The sequence below is a fragment of the Ammospiza caudacuta genome, chromosome 15 (genome assembly GCF_027887145.1).
Source record: "Ammospiza caudacuta isolate bAmmCau1 chromosome 15, bAmmCau1.pri, whole genome shotgun sequence".
Taxonomy (NCBI): Eukaryota; Metazoa; Chordata; class Aves; order Passeriformes; family Passerellidae; genus Ammospiza; species Ammospiza caudacuta.
This window is the reverse complement of record NC_080607.1, coordinates 13,097,662-13,120,456: the sequence shown is the minus strand read 5'-3', so window position 1 is coordinate 13,120,456 and position 22,795 is coordinate 13,097,662. Positions and strand designations below refer to the sequence as shown.

Sequence of the window (22,795 nt, the reverse complement as noted above, 5' to 3'; positions counted from 1 at the left end):
ATCCCACATGGCTGGTCCAAATGTTATGTGGATGTGGAAGGAACACAATGATGGTCACTGACTGCTCTGAAGCTGATCCCAGCTAGTTTCAGTGAAGACCCTCCAGGTGTTTGTAGCAACTTTATCTCTGGTATCAGCACCACCCATGTAACTCGTGGCACAAACATTCCCTGCTCATCATCCATACCCCAGGACCTGATTTTTCCTCAACCAGCTCACTGAGCACTCCAGCAGGGACTGATGTTCATCCTAGAGAGCTCACAGCATTTTCACCTACCCCTTTCATCTGACTGCAACTGTGCCTCCAAGTCCTCTGGAGAGACGTAGAATTCCTGCTCTTCGCCTTCGGGAGGTTTCGGTTTACACTTCCCACAGCAACAATTACAGCAGCAGCACAGACAGCAGCAGCAGTAGCAGCCTGTGATGAGCCCACAGAACACAAACAAGGCCTGCAGAGGACAGAAAACACAGAAATAGTCATGACCTGTGTCCACTGTGCCATGACCACAGAGTTTGTGAGACTTGGATACAGAATTGGAGAGCAAAACCACAGCAGTCCAGAGACAGAACTTAGCAGCTACAGCTTTGTACTTTATCACTGAGAAATACTTCAAATTATCTGCAAAAGTGGCTATGGTTGTCCACATCTTGCACTGAGGTGAATACTGCCAGCCTGGTTTGCTTCAGTAATTTCTACCATTTAAGTTAAATGGACTATTTGCTGCATCTGGAAGAAGGTACAGGTCTAATAAGCACATCTGTACTAAAATTCAGGGGTTTAGGACAGGCTGTAATTCACATAAATAACCCTGGAAATGACTGAGCTGTACCAGCTGATGCACAGGCCATGATGTACCTACAGCAAGGACTTGGAGCAGCCCAAGGCTGTGGGCATGGCTGAGGATTGATGCTCCCAGCATGTCAGCAAGGCAGCTCCATACAAGCCAGGCCTGCCAGGTGCTTATCACAGTTACAATGGGCTAAATTAAAGTCTTTCTATAGGTCACTGTGCAACTGTTTGAAAAAATAATTTTACAGATAGCAAACCAGCATGATGATATAATTACTGTCTTCCTTAGGGGATCAAGAGATGGAGGCAATGCTGGCAAAGGATAAAAAAATGGACCCATGCAATGAAATGCAAAGAGATTTTCTGTAAGCCAGAGTTCACAGTCAAGACTCATTCTGCAAAAATATTGACCAGATTTTATCAGAGAATACACCCCAAATTCTTTTCTCTTCTAAATCCACTAGAAGAGTCCAAGCTTCAATTAGTAACCCAGGTCTTGCTTATTAGACCTGTCTCACCAGAAGCTCCTAGAAAAATACTCCTGAACTCAAGATCACAACACAGTAAGAGAAGGTTAATTAACCCAGTGTCAGAAATTCAGCAAATTTCAAAGGTAAAACCAAGAACAGTTATCAACTGGAGCTCTCTAAGAGTTTCCAATTCCAATAACTCCTGTGCCCTTTTATTTACCTTTGCCCACCAGCTGGACAGCACGAAGTATGTGTTCACATTTTCTTCACCAAACTGCTCTGCTACATAGAGCCCCAGAGACCCATACTTATCGTAAATGTTCCGCTTTGTGGCATCCGTCAATATTGCGTGGGCATTATTGATCTCTTTAAATTTTTCTGCTGCCTCTGGATTATCAGGGTTTTTATCAGGATGATATTTCAATGCCAGTTTCCTGCAGAAAGAAAAAAGAGAATAAAACCTGGGGTTTGGGTTCCTGTTTTTTTGATTTGTTTTTTTTTTTTTTTTTTCTAATTCTGCAGCCTGCCACTCAAGGGAGACTTTTAAGCTGCAACTGTTTTCCTTCATCTGTGATTCAACTTCCCTGTTGATTCTTCCTCAGATGATAATAAAAGGCTACAGCAGTGTCTAGCTTAGTTCACAGGACTGACTTCAGACTGTTGGATTTGACCCTCAAAATTCAATGGAAAAAAATAAGAGACATTGAATAAAAATAGGTTTGGGGTTTTTTTATCCTCAGCTCCAGCAATTTCCATCACTAAGTTTTGCTCCTGCCACAGGAAAGACACACCACAAGTCTAAGGTATAGCACCAAAGAGTAAATAAAAGCAAGTTGCTACAGCTGCTTGAAAAGTGTCTGAACTGCTGCTTCTGCAGTGTCTGAACACAAAAATAGAACACACGATCACTTGTGGTTAATTCACCAATTCCTGTGCAGGAACAAAGTACTTTTCAGTTCAAGCTTTGCTAGAATAGAAAACACTTCTGAGTTTCGAGACATCAGGAAATCACAATGTAGCTCCCCTAATCAGGCCAGATCTCTTACAAATAACAAAAAAATCAGATAAAGCATTGATAAATGTGCTAGTTCTCACATGGCCCAGGCTATTTACAGACACCAGTAGAAATAACTGGCTAAACACCTCCTTATGAAGGGAAAATACGTGCTCCCAAGTAGAAAAATGACACGGAGCCACATGCTGGCAGCTCTCCTGCACCACAAAAGGTACTTGTCCTCCTACAGAAAATGACCACAAAGTCACGTATCTGAGAAAGACAGGAGGAGTCTGCAGACAATTACATGTCAGCTTTGCAGTGGGGAAATGTTCAGACAAACATAAAACAAAGATGTATGCAAGCACTTGGATGTGTCTGCAAGTATCTCACAGCATTTAGAAACCAGCCTGAGTGTGCCCTTGGGACACTTCACAGTGCCTGATGCTGCTCCAGTAAATCATGTCCACAGCTGCCACTTGTGCCCCAGCCTCAGTGAGGGCTGAAATAATCACAGCAAGTTTTATAAACCTGGAAAGGGCTTAGTCAGGCTGCAATAATTAAATATTTTTATTTCCCATTTCCTACACATACACAAACCCCACAGCTCCAGGCCAGCAAAGGTTGTTCAGACTGACCATGATAAAGGAGCAGCAGAGAAAATAAGATCAGCTGAAGGTTCAGGGAAGTGTGAAGCAGCTACATTTCAACCCAGGATCTTGTGGGGTTGTTCCTCCAAATGAAAAACTCACAGTATTTTCCCCAGGAAAGTAAAATTATTTTCCAGTTGCTCAAAGATAACCCATTCAAATCCCCACTTAAAGCTTTTAGGAAGATAAAGCTAATTTTTGAGAATTGTGGAACTGGCTTATTCCTAGACTTCACCATGTAGTTGCCATCATGTAACTTTGGAAGGGAAAAACCCTTGGTAAAAGTTAGAGACTAAAGGAAAACCATTTTGACAATGAGTATCCTCATGGAAAGATGATGCTGACCCCTAGTGTAATCCAAACGCATTGCCACTGGGCACAGCAGCAATTGCCTTTAAGCAGATTTATGGGAAAGGAAGATGCTACAAGATTCTTTTTTGGTAGTTGTTATTTGGTAAGTATGAAGCCATTTCATGTGTCCAACTCTTAAGGAAAGGGATACAGAAAAAAATATTTTAAAACTAATATCTCCACAAAAAATAAGAACTTTTGAACAGAATTCCAGGAAAAAGTAATCATTCATGCTCTGTTTTCATCCTTATTTGTATATTTAATCTCCATCTCCCTGTGCCAGAAGTGGAAATGATGGACAGCAGGGCAGTTCTGCACATCTGTGGTACCCCTAAGACAGATATAAGGCTACATAGTAGGAAGAGTTTAATTCTGATCACAGTCCTAAAATTCTGCTCAAACTTAGGCAAGGACCTTTCAGAATGACATTGTGCATTTTAGAATTTAACTTACTAGATATAAGATGGAAAAATTTAAAGCCTAGGCATGTTTTCACACCCTGTTTTGCAAGAAGCAACCACGTTTTCACCTATTTTTCCCACATATCTTTCCTGCAAAAGGTCTAAATAAACCAACTGAGGCTCCTACATAAATAGACCATTTGCTGAACACTGAATTAAAGTGCTACTGGGACAGGTGTAACACTCAAAGCTTTACCTGTAAGACTTTTTGATATCATCTGAAGTGGCATTTTTGTCCAGCCCCAGCACGTGGTACAAGGACTCCCCAGAGGTAGAGAGTGAGCGTTGCCTCTGGTCTGCCATCTTGAGCTAACCTGAGGAGAGAACTGGCCCCTGCAAAAAAAATAAAGATCAAGAAATGCTTAAGCCAAGGAAAAACCAGGCCTCTTTAAGCAAACTCTCAAAAACAGAGTCTACACATCAAGATTCAGCTTTTATAAAATGTGCTTTGAAAAGGTTCTTTATACGCGTGGAAGGTAAAAAGTTTTAAAATTCAGTGAATTATCAGTGAAAACAACTGTGACGTTGGCACAACAGCAGCCACCCTGAATCCCTGCTGTATAGACTCAACTCTTCTTTCCAAATTAACCCAAATTTCCAAAACCCCAAATTAAGAGCTGATGTGCAGCTATAGCCATGTACTGCATAACACATCTCTCAAATCACTTCATCTCCTTTCTTAGTCTTAATATTAAGATAATTTATTTGTGATAATACCTATAAAAACCACATGACAACAGAGAAGTTGCTGTTGAGGTTGCCTTTTTGAACCACACTAGCATAGGAGTAACTGACTTTATTTGTATTTTCTATTTCAGAAATTACATTTAAAAAACAAAAACAAAAACCAACCTTTCCCACACCTCCCAAATCCCAGTCTCCCATCTTATCACCAGCACCAGGCCAAACAGAATCCTTAGATAAATCCAGTGTGACCAAAGCTGTGCATTCCACAAGGAGAGAGGGAATGTCTGCCCAGAGAGGAGATCCCCTCTCTCACTATTTAAAGTTGTGGCTCCAACATTTAACATGCATTCTAGTTAAAATCACGTTACTTGAACATGGATTAACCTCCTGCTCCAGATCCAAATGTGACAGACCCCAGAGGTGTCCCCTGTGCCATGCCAGGAGCAGATCTGGTTCTGCCCTCTCCCACCCTGAGGAGATCAGCTTTGCTGTTCTTTAGCTGCAGAACTGCAGCCAGGATGAGCATCCAAGAAAAGACTATTGGCTATTTTTGGATTATGTCATTACAATTAGCCCACACCAGATTATGCAGCCTTTGAAAAAGATATTTAAAGCAGCAGACTTTTCTAATTTAACCCTATGTCTTATATAACAAATTAATAACCTCAGCTTTCACAAGGCTGGCTGAAAGCAACACCCTCAGCCCTCACCCCCCTGCACTGCCTGGGAGGAGCTGTGACCACACCTCTGCTCCTCCCAACTCATGGGAATCATCACACCCACACAAGGGGGACCAAGTGACAAGGATGTGGACAGACACATCACCACTGTCTTGTTCAGCTCAGAGCCTGCTGTTGATTCTCTGCCTTTACATCCATTTAACACTGCTCACCAGGCCCAGTTGTTTTAACTGGAATACACTGGCTCAACCAAACTCTCATCTAATCACCTTCAAGAAGCCTTTGGCAATTCTACCTAGTTTAATTTAAAGCTTCCTATAGAATGCTACAAATTATTACTATTAATAATTATTTGTCTTAACTTTAATTCTCTGGCTAAAAATTCAAACTACACCCCAAATCTGGAAGGTGAATGTGTGGGTAGGGAGAGGAAGTATTTTCTTTTCAAGGACACTGTTCAGTACCAAAAGCTTTCTGTATGGGAAGAAAAGTACTGAGTGCTGCAAGACACAACACAAACAACTCACTTATTGGGGCATAATCTGATTCAGGGAAAGGAAAACCATATTTCAGGAAAGAAACCCTCTGGGCCAGCCTTTCCCACAGGCAGCTCCCAGCCCCCTCTGCCCCGGAGCTGAGGTCAAACACTGATGATCCTGGCGTGTCTCTGCTAATCTACCTAATCACAGCAGCCTGCCCCTGCTGCTTCCCAGGCTCCCTGCTCAGCTCCTCCTGCTCTGTGCCCATCAGCACCTCCTCCCACCCTCCCAGAACCTCCCTGCAGCTCCAGCACACAGTCCCTGCCAGCAGCTCCTGCCAAGGAGTGTCTGTCACCACTGCTCTTGGACAGGGACCTGAGAAGTCAAGAGGAGGAAAAAAAAGCACCTTGACTGGAATTCCACATGTTGATTTAGCCCTCGTGAAGAAGGCACTGCTTCAAACAGGAGCTTCCAGGGCATTATGGACATTTTTGCTACAAGCTGCAGCTCTATTTAAGCATAACAAGCTTCCTGTAACATCAATCCAGCGTGGCCTTGGTGACAGATGCTGCAGATCACAGCCATACACCATGTTCTGCTTAACAAAATCTGCACTGCTCAATTAGGGCCAATTTGTTTAATAAAAATGAATTCAGTTTGACCCAGGCAGTCAGTCTGCAGGCACAGGGATACAATTCCACACTGCTGCATCCTTAATTGCTTCCATCTGAACAGTGTTGGGGATTCACAGCTTGGTCTAATGGGATGTTAACATTTATTTCTCCAAGCTGGGATGAAATGGACACATTGGCCTTGGCAGGAGAGTGGAGGACAAGGCAGGGATGGGAATTCATCTGGGAAGCTTTTTACTTAAGGGAACAGGGGAGTATTATCACTAGGAATTCAACCTTTGGCTTTTTTAATATAAAACAGACAGTAAAGGTGCAAGTTGTTTAAGTTCCAATTTTCCTAAACTCAGGTATCATTTCTGCTGTTTTCACACGTGGCTCTAATTCACAATCCTGAAAGCTGCCCTGTATTTTTAAAAACTGTTGTGTTCAGCAGCAACAAACCATCTGCTCCCTTTTCTATCCAAGCAGGATGCCCTGAAGAGGTTTCTCTGGGAAGGCTCTGGAGAAAGGTAATCTCCTGGATTAACCAGCAGAGTGTTTAACCATCTGAGCACCACGATATCCTGCCCCAGTCAGCTCTACCACAACAGGCAGCTGCATTCAGCACCACCTCACTGAAAATACTCAGATTAAACCTGGCAGGTTATTTATGGAAGTCAGCCTTAATGTTCTAAATACCTCCATGGAAAATTTAACCTTAGAAACACTAATTTGCTTTTCAGCTTCCCAAAAGAAACCCATCAAGTTTCATGAAACTGGTGATACCTTAGTTTCTGCAAGGTCTGCTGACCCTTTTGGAAGTTGTATTTAACTCATTAAAATGGCAAAGAGTTATTACAGCCAAGGGAAAAAAATCCATAGTTCTCTGCCAGTTTAGGGAATTAAATACTCAGAGAACATCCCAAATAATGTCTGCACTGAACAGGGTGACAGCAGATCTGGTGGCCAGAAGCAGGGAAGGAGGAATTAAACTCCATCTGATGCACTGCAGGATGCTGCAAAGAATGTCAGTGGAAGCTGGCAGTGAGGAGGACACATTTTTGCAGGAAAACATGCTGGGCTGTACGGACCCTGCTCACACAGACAGCAGTGCTTGGGACAACACTGAACCACCTCTGCTGGATTTAGGGAGGGCTACCCTGAGATAAAGGGATGGAAGGCTCATTCCATGGACAACAGCCACAGTATGTGGGTGTCATCAGCCTCTGAGCTCTTCTCATTTCCCTCCAGGGCTGAAGCACTGAGTATTTATCCCAGAACAAACCTCTGGAAACTGTAACCTCAACTCTCCCTTTTCCCATCTCCCCCTATGTAAGTGATACAGGCACTGCTGTCCCTTGAATTTCCTTGCTGGAGGAAAGGCTGCTGCAGGAAGGACTTGTGGCTGTTCAGCTGCACTGATCAAAATCAAAAGGGGCACAGGACACCAAACAAGGTTAGCTTTAAAGATCTCCAGCTGGAGCACAATCTCCAGAATTCTAATTTTCTCCATGCCTGTATACTTCTCAGTTTAAGTTCCTAAAAATTAAATAAAATAATGAAATCACTCCTTGAATGGATGTGCCAACACCCAGACCTGTACACAGGTAAAAACTGCATTACAGTGAACTGTCTGCACACAGTGTGGGGAGCCTGGTTGGAAACAGCTGCTCCAGAAAGTGAAATCCCTCTGTGAAGGAGAAAATCCACCTCCTGCTGACACAGTGAATGATACCCACTGGACACAGGACAATGGGAGGTTATTAACCTTAATGGGTATTGTTTGCAAAAGAGTTTGGTTAAAACCAGCACATAACATCCTCTCAGTCTTCCAAAAAATCCCCAGTAACACAGAGAACAGAGGAATCCCCAAAAGGGAAGACAGGCACCAGAAGGAATGACAGACAGACTCAGGGAAGTGCTGGACAGGAGGAGTTGCTGCTGTCCCAGGTCAGCTCAACCCTGCACATGTCAGTAACACAAACTATCAGGAATGCTGTCAAGCCCTCTACAATGAAGTTTTAAGAGCACATTAAAAGATGATTAAAGAGTCCAGCTTGGAAATTATGTTTTGCCAGCTCTTATAAAAATAATGTCTAGTTGATATTTTATTATACGACTTTAGGAAGCACTTGAGTATTTTAGGAAAGATTTGGATTCCACAAAGCATTGCTGCTAAGTAGTAAAATATAATGTTGGTTAAAGCTAAAATTCCGGCTTTGCAAAGATTTCCTGTGCAGAAAATTAACTTACAATAGCACCTAACTTTAGGTGTTAATTTAAAACTGAATTATTCTATACCAACCAGCATTTATCAGTAAAAGCCTAAATAAAAACACCGAGCCTGAAAGCACTTCAGTAAATATTGATTTGTCACAGAAAGGAAAAAGCACCACTGGCCTCCACATCCTGTCCATCTGTCTCAGAGTCACTTAGAGTTGTCCTCACAATCTGGTATTTTTCAAGGGAGGAAAAAAAATTAAAAGGGTGATGAGAGAAGCATACACAAGACTGTGTTACCACAAAAATATGAGGTGTTTTAGCCTTGGCTTCCTGAGGTAGTAAGAGATTTTTGTAGGAAACTTTGTTTCCTCAGCAATATTTTGCCTTTAAATGAGATACAAGAAATAAAAAATTTCCAGAACTCACCTGGTGTCTATTTTGAATATTCTAGGGTGATAGCAATCTTCACACACTTCTAAAACTGATTCTCCTAAAGACAAAACAAAAGCAAATTAGTTGTTCACCAATTCTGAAGTTGAGGATTCACTGATAAATTATCATTACATTACTGGCAGTAAAAACACACAAGTGTTTTATAAATATCTGTATCACAAGTACCAAATAAGTCCTCACAATGTAAATATTTGTCTTTAGAATGATAAACTGTCGAAATAAATGACAAATATTTAAAAATACAGAGTCAAGGCCTCTATGGTTTGAACCAGAGCTTCAGTCTCTTCTCCCTAACTTATCATGGGAAAGACACACACCTACCCAGTTGCATGGAAACTCTAATAACCATTATCTGTGAAAGACTTTGGACTTTTTCAATGTAGGCCTTTGTGAATATATATACTGAGAGCATGAGAAGCATGTTTTTCAAGTCTTGCTAATCTGTTGTGCTGTTAGAGAGAGACTGTAAAGCAGCTTAGCCAACAGAGCAGACCCCAAGCTCCAGCACTGGAGCAGCAGGCACAGCCTGCTCTGGGGAGCAGCACCAGCTCCTCCTGCCAGGACACATTTCCATCAAGAAAACCATGCTGTCAACCAATTTGGATTCCCTCACCCTGATGCAGATGAAAACCAGTCTCATTTTGGTGTACAAGGAGGGAGAGAACCTGAGGTGACCCAGCAGCACACTCGATCTTTCAGCAGTCAAGCTCCAGCATGGAAATAACAGAGCAAAGGGGCAAGAACAGCCTAGGAAATGCTGCATGGTGCTATAGAAAAAATCTGGGAAACTCACTGCAATAGATTAAAATACCTTTCTGATTAAGCAGGTGCAGGACACATCTAACCCACATCACCAATCACAAAGTCACTTATGCATGAGATGACTGAACAATTTAAACCTCGTGAGCGAACTTCAGAGCAGCTTTTACCTGGCAAGTCATCACTTAATTGCCATACAAACCCTTTCAACAGCTTTCAGAGAACCAGCTCTGAATGCACTTGAGAAATAAACTCCTCATTGAATTAATAATTATGCCTTTCATGGGCTGGAAGGTTCCAGCATGGCAAACAGAGATGTTGGGAATAAACCCAGGGAGCTGCTGGCATTGCTGCCCACAGCAGTTGCTTGGTGCCATCTGTAAGAAGCTGCTTGATCCAGCAACACATCCCTAAGTGGGTATGAATGAACCAAGCAACAACTCAATAATCAGCTTATTGTTAATGGATCTGTTTAGTTCCTTTGATAGGAAGCAGCAAAGGACTTTTCCTGAATAACGAAAGGCAGGGAGTTAAACTTTCCCACTCAGAGCCTGTGCAATACTAGGGAGGGGGTAACTCCCCAAGGAAAAATGTGCTATTTTGTGAAGCTATAGAAGCTTCCAGGTTCTCTGCCCCCAGCTTTCTTTATTAAAAATAATCCACAAGAACATTATTTATGCATTTATAGAAAGCTGCAGATTGTTAATGCTGTTGGCAACCAGAATTATGGCTCCCTACCCAGATGAAGACCACCTCTAATTGGGCCACTCATTCTGTTTCAGACAGCAAGCCCAGATCCAAGTATGTTGACAGTCAAACTATGTTCAATTTATGGAAATAATATGAATAGAACATAAAAGGAAAGGCGAAAAAACCAAAGTCCAAATGTAATTTGGAAGCAAATGTAGTTTGAAAAAATGAGCTATCCTGCTAAGGTCAGAACTGGGCACATAATGATGTAAATATCAGACCATGATGTGTGGATAGAAGGTTCAAATATAAGATCCTGGCCTAGGCCTCATCAAAACTCCATCAGCAGAAAAGTTAGTATTTTTTACAGCACTTATATATAATAACCAGCCATGCAGAGACTCAAAATACACAGTCAAGTGTTGTCTTAATCTGGATGCAAGCAGCAGTATTTTCTTCAGTCTCACAGCTATGCCAATACCAAGTTTCATTAAGAGCAGGCAGCCTGATTTACAGCTGAAAATAACCAAACAAGACAAAAATAAATTCCCAAGGAAACTGCTTCTTGTAAAAATCAAAGTACATGAGAAACCCATGCCAGGTACTTCTCATCCTCCCTGCCAGCACTGAGCTAGGCCAGCACCTCCCAGGGGTTCACTCCCTCAGTTTCTGTTGCAACTGGCAATTCCAATTTAGTGACTCAGGAATGTTTTGATCTCCCCATCCAATCTCATTATTCAGCAGGCCAGATCCACTGACCCAGAGCTCTACATAATACCCTGCTTGTAATTACTTGTAAATATCTCCCCTCCTTATTACATGATATTCACAATCCAAACAAAAGCAGAGAAGATGAAAGGACAGATGCTGGAAAAGGAATGGAAGCATTCAAATCTACATCAGTGCATGACACCCAGCTCAACAACACACATGAGAAAGGAGGAAGTCTGGGAACAGGAATATATAACTGTCTAAGAATCAGAAAATACAGAAATGAGTATGAAAATTAGAAGAAAAAAGATTAAAGAATGATGAAGATAAAAACAAGCAAAGCCTCAAAAATGCAAACTGAATTCAGCAACACATCAAAACTGTGGTAAATTTTGTAACACAGTGGAAGAAATTTGCTTGGGGAGGTTGCATGCTCTTGCAACCATTTTGCTCATAGCAAACCAGCTCTTCCAGCCTTATTTCTCCTGCAGATTAGAACTCAATTTATGTACTGTTGTATCTTCCCCATACACTGGAACCATAAATCTGCTCAGCACCCTTTTCTCCTCTGCCCAAGAGACAGATACTGCCTTCTCCTTGCAGAAATCAGACATGTTCTCAGCTCTACTGGACAAGAAGCATGTGTGTTTCTTGAGAAGCCAAATCTCCTCTGAGTGATGCAGGATAACTCTTTTTACTGAATAATTCTACTGACAGAATTGTCCCCATCCTGCTCCATACATTGTTACCAGAAAGGGGAAATTATCTTCAGCATACATGGCTTCATAATCCATCTCCACCATGTACAGGAGCTGTATCATGGTTAGCAAGTATTATAAGAAATAAGGCTGCAATTAAGGTAAATTAAATAACCAATATACAAAACAGAAACTCCAAAGGCTTTATTTTCACATCCCTTCTTGCTTACATGACTTGCAAAATGAATCATTACGGGAAAAACAATGTCAAACAGCTGAAGGGAAAGCACTCTGGCTAACAAGTGCAAGCAGAAGACCACTATTATTTTAAAGCACTTTTCTTTGCCCTTAGCTGTCTTCAAATAAAGATTTTTAACCTATTAATCAGAGCACTAACATTTTATATTCCATTAAAGCATCCAAGAGTGTGTTCTGGCATTGCTTATATTTTATATATCACAGCACAAAAGCCTTTCAGCTGAATTTTGCTATTCAGTTTGTGACCTTTTGATAAAGATCATGTGAGAGATCTCATATCCATAAAAACATTCTGTTTTAACATATAAGCCCTGATGGAAAGCTGAGTATCCAAGGAATTGATGTAAATGCATATATCTCCTGGAAAAAAAGAACTTTACTGTGTCCAAATCCATCTGCCTTGGGAACAGAGGACAGGTCTTCTATACTGAAAGACTGTGACACTAAAAACTTCATTAAATTCTCTTGAGTTCTTTTAAAAAACAGAAAAACACAGCTTTTAAATAATTGAAATCTGGAGCAATACCATTTTTCTGCTAAATTCAAGTTTGAAATTACTAACATCCACCACTGCTGACTGCAGGAGAGGTTCCATTGAAACTTGTGACAAACTTAACTACAGCGACACAGAGTTGTTTCTCTAATGAGCTTAGCAGATTAAAATGTAACCATTTAAGTCTGATTGACCAACCTGTTATAAAGACTTGTGACCTTTTACCCTACACAAGAGTAAGATTCAAACCTACCAAAGAAAGCTTTCCATATTAGGGGAGAAAATATGAAGTAATGGATTTGCATTTTCTGTCCTCTCTCCTCAATTAAAATAATTACTCTAAAAACCTGGGGGGGATGGGGTCAGTGGATTCCCTACTTAGGATTTCATTGCTCCTATTTAATCTTTCAGTAATAATGAATTATTGTTTATGACATCACAGCAGTTTATGTGCAGAGTGCAACATCACAAACTGCACATGGCAATAAAATCTCCACATCTGCTTACTCAGTTAGTTAAAAATCTCTGAAAAATCAGCAGCTGTGTTTGCTTTGTTCATTATTACTTTTAATTTTTCCTCCCTATAAGTAGTTTTTGAATCACTGTGACTACTCACTGCAAGTTCACCAGAACCAATCAGCCAACCCACAACATTCCCTGCTGGGATGAGTGATGCTGATGCCACTTTTCTGAAGAAATATCTTCAACTTCTGCATAGACATAAAGCCCCACTTCTGCTAAGTGGGTTGTATAAACTACATCAATAAAAACCCCTCATATTGTTAATGACTATATCGATATAGCCTAACCTTTAAAATATAAAAGAACTCTTGGAACAGATGGGTCTACTCACATAAAAATGAGATTTACATTATTATGTCACACCTGTAGGTAAGACAACGAAAGGTTTTTAAATAGAAAGAAAAAAAGAAGTCTATTGTCTTGTGTAAGAAAAGGTTGAGAAAATCACATCAGTTGTCAAAACATGAGTCCCTTGGCAGACTGTTACAAAAAGAGAATTTAAGGAGATAACGTTGATCCAAGCAGCTCCTTTTTACAGCACAGGAGGCTTTTGCCTGGTCAAAAAGAAGGAACAAAGTGAGGTTACAAAGAACAGCAAAAAAGCCAAATAAGCAGTTTGAGACACAAAAGGAACAGAAAGGAACACATCTTTCAAACTGCAACTTGGTTGGCGAAGGGCAAGAAAAAGATCTATCCAAAATTAACTTGGAAGGGCAGGGGAAGGTGGTTCCTCTCTGTGCTCATGGACAGCAGTAAGAGATGGAGGGGAAAAAAGTTCATTCCTATCTTCTTTTCCTATCAACTGTGAGGCAGATGAAAAGGTGAATGAGGGTTTCCCCATACACACAATTTAAATAATGTGAAAGTATGGCCTTACCAACTGCAAAACATGTACCAAAATTATTTTACACCTAATTTGGTGTTAGAATTGCTTTGTCATCAGATAAACACTCTTGGCAGTTTCAATCATGAGCAGTTTTTGTTAAAGACTTTGAAATGAAGACTTTATTTTACTAAGTAAAAAAAGCAAACCAGAAGACCAGTTTATGGCAACATCTGAAGGCAATACTCATATCCTCATCCTGATCTAAAATGATCCACTCTGGTGCTTCCCTTTTGAGAAACTTCACCTATTTTCAGATTATTAATCTCTGCTCTTTAATGGCTCTCTCCCACCAAGCACACAAATCTTCCACTTAAAAAGTTATGAATAAAAAGGCAAAATAAGCAGAATCGAACAGAACTTATAAAGATTTTATATTTTCCAGAAACAATCACACAGAAAGCTCAGAAGCAGAAAAGCCAAAATGTCTTTATGTGATTACCAGGAACCCAATGACACTGCCTCTGTCAGAGCCTTTCTATTTCACAGGATATTAGGTTTTATTCTAAAAATTATGCTTATTTATTTAATAATACAGGCAGAAAATAAACTTTCCCTCTCCCCCATTTATTTTTACCTCTTGTATCCAATCAGGTCCTCCAGCCTAAGGTGAAGCATAATTATTCAAGCAGCACATGTATCCATTCAGTTAAGGTCCAAAGGCTTTAGTTCCAGAGATTATTTCCTCTGCAAAGTTAAAAAATTAAGCATATCTAAAGATCCTCACTTCTCCTAATTGCTCAACTGGATTTCCCCAGTTTTTGTGGAGGGTGGGGAAGAGACTATTTGATTATTTCACTTCCTCACAGAAACTGAGCAATTGGTGTCGTAAAAGATATTTTAGGCTTGAAAAAACAACCAAAAAACCCAAATAAAAACAAAACCAATAAAGCATCAGCAGGAGCAAGGGGTGCTCTGATTAGAAATGGGGCACAGGCTGTAGGTAAAACCCCTCTGACCACTGGGAGGGGTGAGCAAAACCCAAACAAACCAATAGCCCCAGAGACCATCTCCAGGAAATAGATATATATAGATATATATAGATAAATGTCATGGAAGACGTTCTTCACTTCATGCCACAGATTTCTCCCCTCTGGGTTGTGTCAGGTGTTACAGAAAATGGTCTAAAAGCCACAATGAGTTTAATATCTGCCCCATTCAAACCCCCAGCACATGGATATTCAGAAGCATGAAGGGGCTTAAAACCACAGAATTCCACAATAAAATCTGAACTGACCAGCACAACTTGTATTTCCCAAAACTTCTACTTGTTGTTTTGGCAGGAAAATTCAACCAAGTTCCTTTTGAAGGCTGGGTGATGCCAGAGGTGATGCCTTCACTGCAAATATTTCAGTTTCTTCTCAGGTGAATTAAACCAGAGCATATGTCAAGGGGCAAACACACAGTAAATCAGAGAAGCACCTTGGGATACAGAACACATTTATTCCCTACTGATCCCAAATTCATCCTTATGAATACAATGCTAATGTCACAATATTCTTATAATAACCCCAGAATGATGCCCAGTACACCCCCTGCATGTGGGAGTCAGCTCTTTCAGCTACAAATACCCAAACAAATCACAGGGCTGGACTAAAACCAGCTTTAATTTAAACTGGCATTCTCTCACAGAAGACAAACTCTTTGGTATTTTCTAACCATACAGTGTGGTTTCACCAACAAAAAGATTTATTTTATACTACTCCCCCACAAACCATAATGATATTTATTTCCCTGTTCTCTCACTCTGCATACACTTAATCTGCAAACTGCCTGATGAAGGATGTCCTCAGTTCCACCACTCAGTCTAGCAACAGTATTTCATGGCTTAAAAAGAAAAAAAAAAAAGAAAAGCCAGTCCATAATTTAGAAATAATAGGGTAGCAAAGAATGTATCTGTCCTACTGATTTTCCCACTAACTCACTGGTGATTTAATAAGCAAAGACACAGCTTGAATTGCAGACCACAGACTTAGGTTGAAATCCTGACACATCAGGAAAAACCATGTTCAGACTTCATTTGCAATTGAGTTTTCTAACACTGTAATTGGGCAAGAATTAAAATACATGTAGATTGTATACACTAGGTTTTCAGACAGGAGTCATATTTCAGAGGGCTTAGAACCAAAAGGCCACTTTTGGTTATACTGGGGCTTAATTTAACCCCATTATCAAAGGCCATTCCCAAGGCCTTTCAGTTTCAGCACAAAGTATGGAATGACCACATTTAGTCTTTTTTCCATGTAAATAACTGGTAATCAATTCAGAAACCCCTATGCATAGTTTTTGACTGATGTTTTTATTCCAGCCTCTGATTTTCACGAACACTGGAGCGTGACAGATGTCTCTTCACTCTGCCTGTACCCCTGATGTGATGCCATCAGTACAATGTTAAACCAGGGTCATTCCTACATGTATTCCCTAAACCAAGGGTATGTCCTCCTGGAGATCCTTAACAGGAACAAAATTAGTTGTAAAATAGCACCTTTCCTCACTGAGGGTCATTTAAAAATAATATTTCATACATCTGCACATTTAAACAGCCTCAAAACAGCAAGAAGAGTGAAAGTCATCACAGATCCTTTTTAACAGCAAGAAGGACTCCCTGGCCTTTATATGGAAAACATCAAAAAACCAAGTCACAGGAAGAAATGTGGTTTTTAGATATGCTGCAGGAAACCAGGGCAAAGAGCTGTGCATTACAGGAGAAGCACAGGAGCTGCAGGGTTTTCATCATCCAGGATGTTGCACACAACATATATTCCATGCCAGGCCCCAGAACAAAGTCATGTTGGCTGCTGGCCCTGTCACCCAAAGCACTCAGGGAAACAGCAAGGTAGGCTTGGGAAATTACCCTGTGCACCTTCCAAACACCTCCTGATTAATTCTGACTGCCTGGTTTTCCCAAATCAATTGTGAAGAGCCAATGCTCTTCCAATGCCAATTTAAAAGTGCAACAAGAATGAAGTGAGCTAGTATGGAAATCAGGAACTTTGTAGGAAAAGAAGAAGTGAGACTTCATTGAGGAAAATAAATATTTTCACTAGTTACTGTCCAGACAAAAATACTTCTATGGAGCATGCATTTATTTTGCTATGTGATAAAAATGGTGTACTCCAAGCAAGAATGTTATTTCCCAGCATTAAAATGAGTGCCTTCAGAAGGACTGACTGACCAGTGATGTGTCAAACCAAACAACAAAATGATAAGTTTTCTAAAGAAAAGACATGCTTCAGACCCTATTTCTCCTTCACTACTCAGACCAGAAAAACTCCAAGACACACCTCAGAACTGTACAAATGGAGACAGCAGGGTCCCTGTGCAACAGAACTTGTTAGGAAACACATGGAAAATATTCCTCAAGTTCTCAAACAACAGCTCAGAATGGACCAGGAACTTAAATCTATTCACTGCTCTGAACAGTAACTGAATCTGGCTTTTAAATTCAATTTAAAACAGGAACATTTCTGGTTATAGCCTCCCAGAAACAGGTCACCTCAGATTTCAGTGGATTTCATGATCCCTCCCCTCCTCCTCAACAACAGCAGGTGAGGAGATGCCAGGGAGTGCTGGGGGCAGTGTAGGATGCAGGACCTCCAACCAAGGCCCCACCAACCACTCCAAACCTCTTCCCCAGCTCACCACACCCACCAAGGGCCCCTGCCCAAAATGCCACACAGATCAGGTCAGGTGAGGTGTGTCAGATGGGTCCAGTGTGTCACCTCAAAGCTGTCACCAGTCTGACCTGGGACTGCAAAGGGATAACTCCAGTCCCTGCGGATGTGGACTAGAGCAGACCTTTAAAAAACCAAACCAAGCACTGCTTCAATTCCCTGTCCAGATGATTTCACAGGGATCCCACATGGCCTTTGTGAAAGCACATGAACACTTATTAATTTTATTCCCCTTCCACCTGCTTTTATCACAATGTCACATGTCTCCCAAAGGCAGACTGCAGCCCAGGCTCTGAACAGGATCTTACAAATCCCATTTTGTCATCTCATTCCCTTCCTGTACTTCTAACTATCAGAAGCAAGAGCACCAGCTTTCATAATGACCTTTGAACTACAGAGAAGAAAAATTCAGACATTACTTAAAATATTTTTAACAATAGATTAATTGCTTACCCTCAGGAAACTCTGGAAGCAAATGAAATTACAAATATCTCATTTGGTGGGGCCTAGCCTTGGTGGAAGGAATTTCCTGCACCTGGCACATTCAAGATTATGACAGATATTACTATGAAAACTGCCCACAACATCTGGAGTTTGGATCCCAAATTCCCCTCCAATCCACAAGCAGCTTTAAACATAATCATGTAAATGTCCATTCAGGGACATTCCAGTAAATGTCCCTAAATCCTCAAGACATGAGAAGCAGATACATAAAGAAAATTCTCTTGACAACTGACCCAGGCAAAGGCCTACATAAATAAAACTGCACAGCAACAGAAAAACCTGCTAAGATATAAAATAAGTAATGGCAGATGGAATGGAAAAGAATATTTTCATTTGAAGTACAGCCAAAAAATTAAAGACATAAAAGGGGAAATGCAAAGAGAAGACCTCTGTGAGTTTCTGCTTTTTGGCACTGCATCATAGGTCACTGTAATGACATCAGAGAACTCTGGGCTTCTCCTGTGCCCCTGCAAAATGTGAGCAATCTGTACATTCACTTTTTCTACAGATTGTTCCTTAAAAGTCACAAAGGTTCAGAACTCCTGACACTGAACACAACTTTAGTAAGACCCAGATAAAACCAAGGAATTGAAGTTCCCTGTGACCAAAGCAGAAGCAGGATGGTGTAAGTGCTCAGATATATAAATAAATAAATATTCTCAGAGGGAAGAGGAAGCCCCAAAAGCAGGAGGGGAAAATGTGGGGTGCTGGTGGATCCCTGGTTTATGCTTTTCTCTCACTGGTATTAGATACTGCCTGTCATTGCAACCAGATCCACTGAACTGTTTACTTGCATCATCCACTGGTCAGAAGCCACCAACACAGAAATACCAGTTAATGAATGCAGACTTATGTCACAAAACAGAAAAAAAGGTTCCTTAGTGATGCTTGGGTAACAGGTAAGCAAATACCACCAGGTTTTTTGTTTCTTCAACCATTTGCCCAACAAATTTTAGATTATGGCATTGAAGTATATTAAAAAAAAAGAAAAAAACAAATAAAGAGCCCCAATCTTTCATTGAGAAACTCTATTCTCATTTACAAAACCCTTGAGCAGATTATGAAAGAGGAGCTGGCAGCTGCTAATTTAACTCAGGCCTAGAGGACTCGTTCTGTTTGCACCCCTGTGCACCACAAACCTTCCATTTTCTCCTTTCAATACTTGCACAAGAAGATGAGAAACTTGCACCCAGAGGAAAAATGCACTTGGATTTTACTGAATTTGGCCCTACAACACAGTGGCTCTGAAAACATTTCACCATTAATGAAAGAGGCAGAAAAAGGCTTTAAAAAGGCACATTTCAGTGCAATGCAGATACAAAGTAAGAGGAATTTGAAGCAGTTGCCAGGAAATAAGAAATTTGAACATATGTTAAAACAATCTTATTATTTAAGCAATCTTGATGCACCTACTGGAACACAGGTCTTTCTATCAGTTTGCATGGCCTGAAGTAGGAAGTAAAGTGCCTCTGAAGGTAAAACATGCACTTTCCAACCACTGTGCTTTGTATGTTTTTATTGATTAAGACAATATTTCAACTGAGCCTCTAAGGAAATCCTAAGATATCACAACATTCAAACTCCTTTCTTTCAAGACTGAAAGCAGCCACTGGTTAACCAACCATCATCACCACAGAGCTCCAGTACTGTTTAATTCAAACTACTTCAATTATCAGAGCACCTGGAAAACAACTTCTTCAGGTGAAAAGGAACAGTGCAATCCTTCACACCGGTCCTGGGCACTGGTGATGTTGTGATGTTCCTCATCCCTCCCTCTGGATTCTGCCACGACCCAGCTGTCCCAAGGCCCAGGTGGGCACACCTGAGACAGGGGACAGGCTCACTGCAGGATTCTGTGCCATCTGCTGAGAAGGTAGGGGCACCTCACAGAACCCCAAGCCACACACTCCTGCTCCTGGAAAACATCCTTCTCCTCAGGCCAGTGGAGAGCAACAGAGGATCCTCATCTTCCCAGGCAGAGGCAAAGCCAAACAAAGAGGACTTGCACAGCTTGAAAGCAAACTGTGAGGGAAATCATTTAATGTAGTAAAACTACCTTAAATGAATCCCTGTTTGTGGTTTGACAGGAGAGCAGTGAAGGTGCCAGCAGATGCCAGTTTGCATGCTCTGGGGAGGTACTGGAGTGCTCAGTCTGGGCATAAGCTCTGCAGAAAAGTTCTGGCAACCCATTTCCAGACATACTGAAAAATATTTTGATCTGGTTATTAACATTAACAATACTTATAAAAATATTGCAAACTGGCAAACTGATAAAAGAGAGAAATATGGCAAATACCAGAGGCAGTTACAGCACTGTTGTTCTAAGTCAAGTTGTTCAGTGGATAGACAGGATTTGCTGAAGGCCCTTCCAGCCTTCAGTTGTACCTGCTTTCCCAGGGAGGATATTCTGACAATTGAGTTCATAAATTCAAAAAATAGTCAGAACAGCAGCTTTTATATTTAACCTAAACCATGATTTCTTAGGTAATCCACTTAGGTTCCCATTTCATACTCCCCATCACACTGTTCAACAGACAAAAATCCTTCTTGAAGCTCACCATGAGAGGAACTACACTGAATAACAGCATCAGTGCTGACAACCACCACCTGCCAAACACAGAACCTGGGAGGCCAAGGGATCTCAACATCAACTCTTGTGCTGTTGGAATCCCAGAATCCCAGACTGCTTTGGTTTGGAAGGGACCTTGCAGATGATTTAGCTCCACTCCCCTGCCATGGGTCAGGACACCTTCCACAAGGCCAGGCTGCTCCAATCCAGTCTGGCTTTGAACACTCCAGGGATGGAGCAGCCACAGCTTCTCTGGGCAACCTGTGCCAGGGCCTCACCATCCTCACAGGGAAGAATTCCTCCCAATATCCAATCCAACCCTGTCCCCTGTCAGTGAAGCCATTCCCCCTTGTCCTGTCACTCCAGGGGCAGGAGTCACTTCAGTACTGGAGCCTTCTCTTCCCCAGGCTGTACAACCCCAACTCTCTCCACAGCAGAGCTGCTCCAGCCCTGGGAGCATCTTCATGCCCTCCTCTGGACTCATCCAGCATGAAAGTTCTTAAGCCACACTCTGGTACTGCTCCATGTTTCCAAAGTATGAGGATCCAACCTCCCTTGCTGCCTCCACATGCTGTGAGAAGCTTGTCCACACCCCAGCTGCATTCCAAGCCCTGCTCCCATCACCTGCAGCTCAACAAGCCTCTGGCAGGCTCCAACCATCCTGGGCAACTCCCCTGCTGCAGCCAGGGCAGTGATGGTGCCACCTCAGCCACAAACCAAAGCAGCTGCCCACAACCCACTGCAAACTGGGACAGGGTCCCTGGGCACTGGAAAACACTGAAACAGTGTTTAATAATCAACACCAACTATGGTCTACACCAGGAGCCAAAACACGCTACAAAACATTACTTTTTTGAGGCACTCACTAATAAAAGATGGTTAAATATAGCACAAAGCCACTCTGGGAAGGAGGGGAATCTTCCACTTGAGCCTCCAGCCTGCAATTTATCAATGCAACACATCCAAAAATTAGGAGGAACATGACCATGTTGCAGCATCTCTCCTTTCATTTAAACACTGTGGACAATCCCTAAGACAAAATAAATGAGGGAGGGAGAGAAGTACTTATTTATGCTCACAAAAAGCTGTTTGGCTGAAAATCCCATCTCCAAAGCCTGAGTTCTCCACAAAGCAGATTCTGCACTGCCAGCAACATGACGAATTTCTCCAAAGCCCTTAGAGCATGGCGAGAAAACCACAGGAAGCTGCTCAATAAAAATAAACTTCTTTTCATCTCACACTCTATATATTAATGTCAATTTCTCTTCCACTCCAGCTTCTGTTTCCCTTCTTGTCTCCCTCCCAGCACACAGCATACTTGATTTATTAGAACTAATTCATTAAAGCAAATTAATTTGGCATCTATTTCTCAGGATCCCTTAGTCAGATTAGGATTCTATCATATTCTACCAAAAGCAAACAAAAATGCAAACACTGATCCTAAGCAACCTGAAACCAACAGATGCCTGAGAAGCTGAAAACGCCTCTAATGAAATTGCAGTCAAAAGAATAAATTCCACTTCAAGGAGGCTGCTACAATTCAAGAATTTAAATAGGTCCAATTCTGACGCATTTCCAAAGGAAATCCTTGCAGCTCTGCATACTTTGGAGAGCTTAATTTACCCAGAGAAATGGGTGAACCACCACTGTTCAGCCACTGGGTGACTGCGGCCTGCAAGTTTTTGCTTCAAAAGCAGCAGACAAACACAGTATTTAAGCACACACACAGCGTTTCCCTTTCCTGGTGATAAGCTGGCACGAGGCAAACATCAGCAAGGAGAATTGGATTATTTCACACCGGTCTGAGATGATGCAGAAGATTTATGGCCTTTTTTTTTTAAGCCTTACAGCAGCACAGACAGCTCAACAGCAATGTCTCACAGCGCACAAAAATTAACACCCCAATGAAAACAAACCTAGAAAAGATAAAACCTTTTGGATTTCCCTCTTATGTCAGACAGAATGGCCTTCACCTTGCTCCCCAGGGAGCACGGGCTCCATCAGTGCCCACACTCCACTAATAACCTCAAGGCTTTGTGTCACCGGTGTGGAGCAGGCAGGTATTGATACAGCACAAAAGCAGCAGCGAGGCACTATCAGGGAATCCGCTGTCTCGTTCGGTCCATTCCGTATCTCCAGAATTACCTGACCGGAATTCTTAATTTGAGAGCCAGAAGACACTGCA

The 22,795-nt window shown here is 41.5% G+C and overlaps 1 protein-coding gene across 2 annotated transcripts in view; it reads right to left on the bottom strand.

The window, feature by feature from the left end:
• Positions 1-22,795, bottom strand: part of DNAJC5 (DnaJ heat shock protein family (Hsp40) member C5) — a 30,595-nt gene that overhangs the window by 7,239 nt on the left and 561 nt on the right. Inside the window, exons 1-5 of one of the 2 annotated variants that reach the window (XM_058814571.1) lie at positions 14,441-14,600; positions 8,823-8,886; positions 3,913-4,049; positions 1,481-1,694; positions 278-449 (exon numbers count right to left, since the gene is read on the bottom strand). In XM_058814571.1, the coding sequence (XP_058670554.1) occupies positions 278-449; positions 1,481-1,694; positions 3,913-4,019 (493 nt within the window). In that variant the 5' untranslated portion in view covers positions 4,020-4,049; positions 8,823-8,886; positions 14,441-14,600. Of the gene's footprint in view, positions 1-277; positions 450-1,480; positions 1,695-3,912; positions 4,050-8,822; positions 8,887-14,440; positions 14,601-22,795 lie in introns of those variants that run through there. The other variant, XM_058814572.1, reaches the window with a different exon arrangement.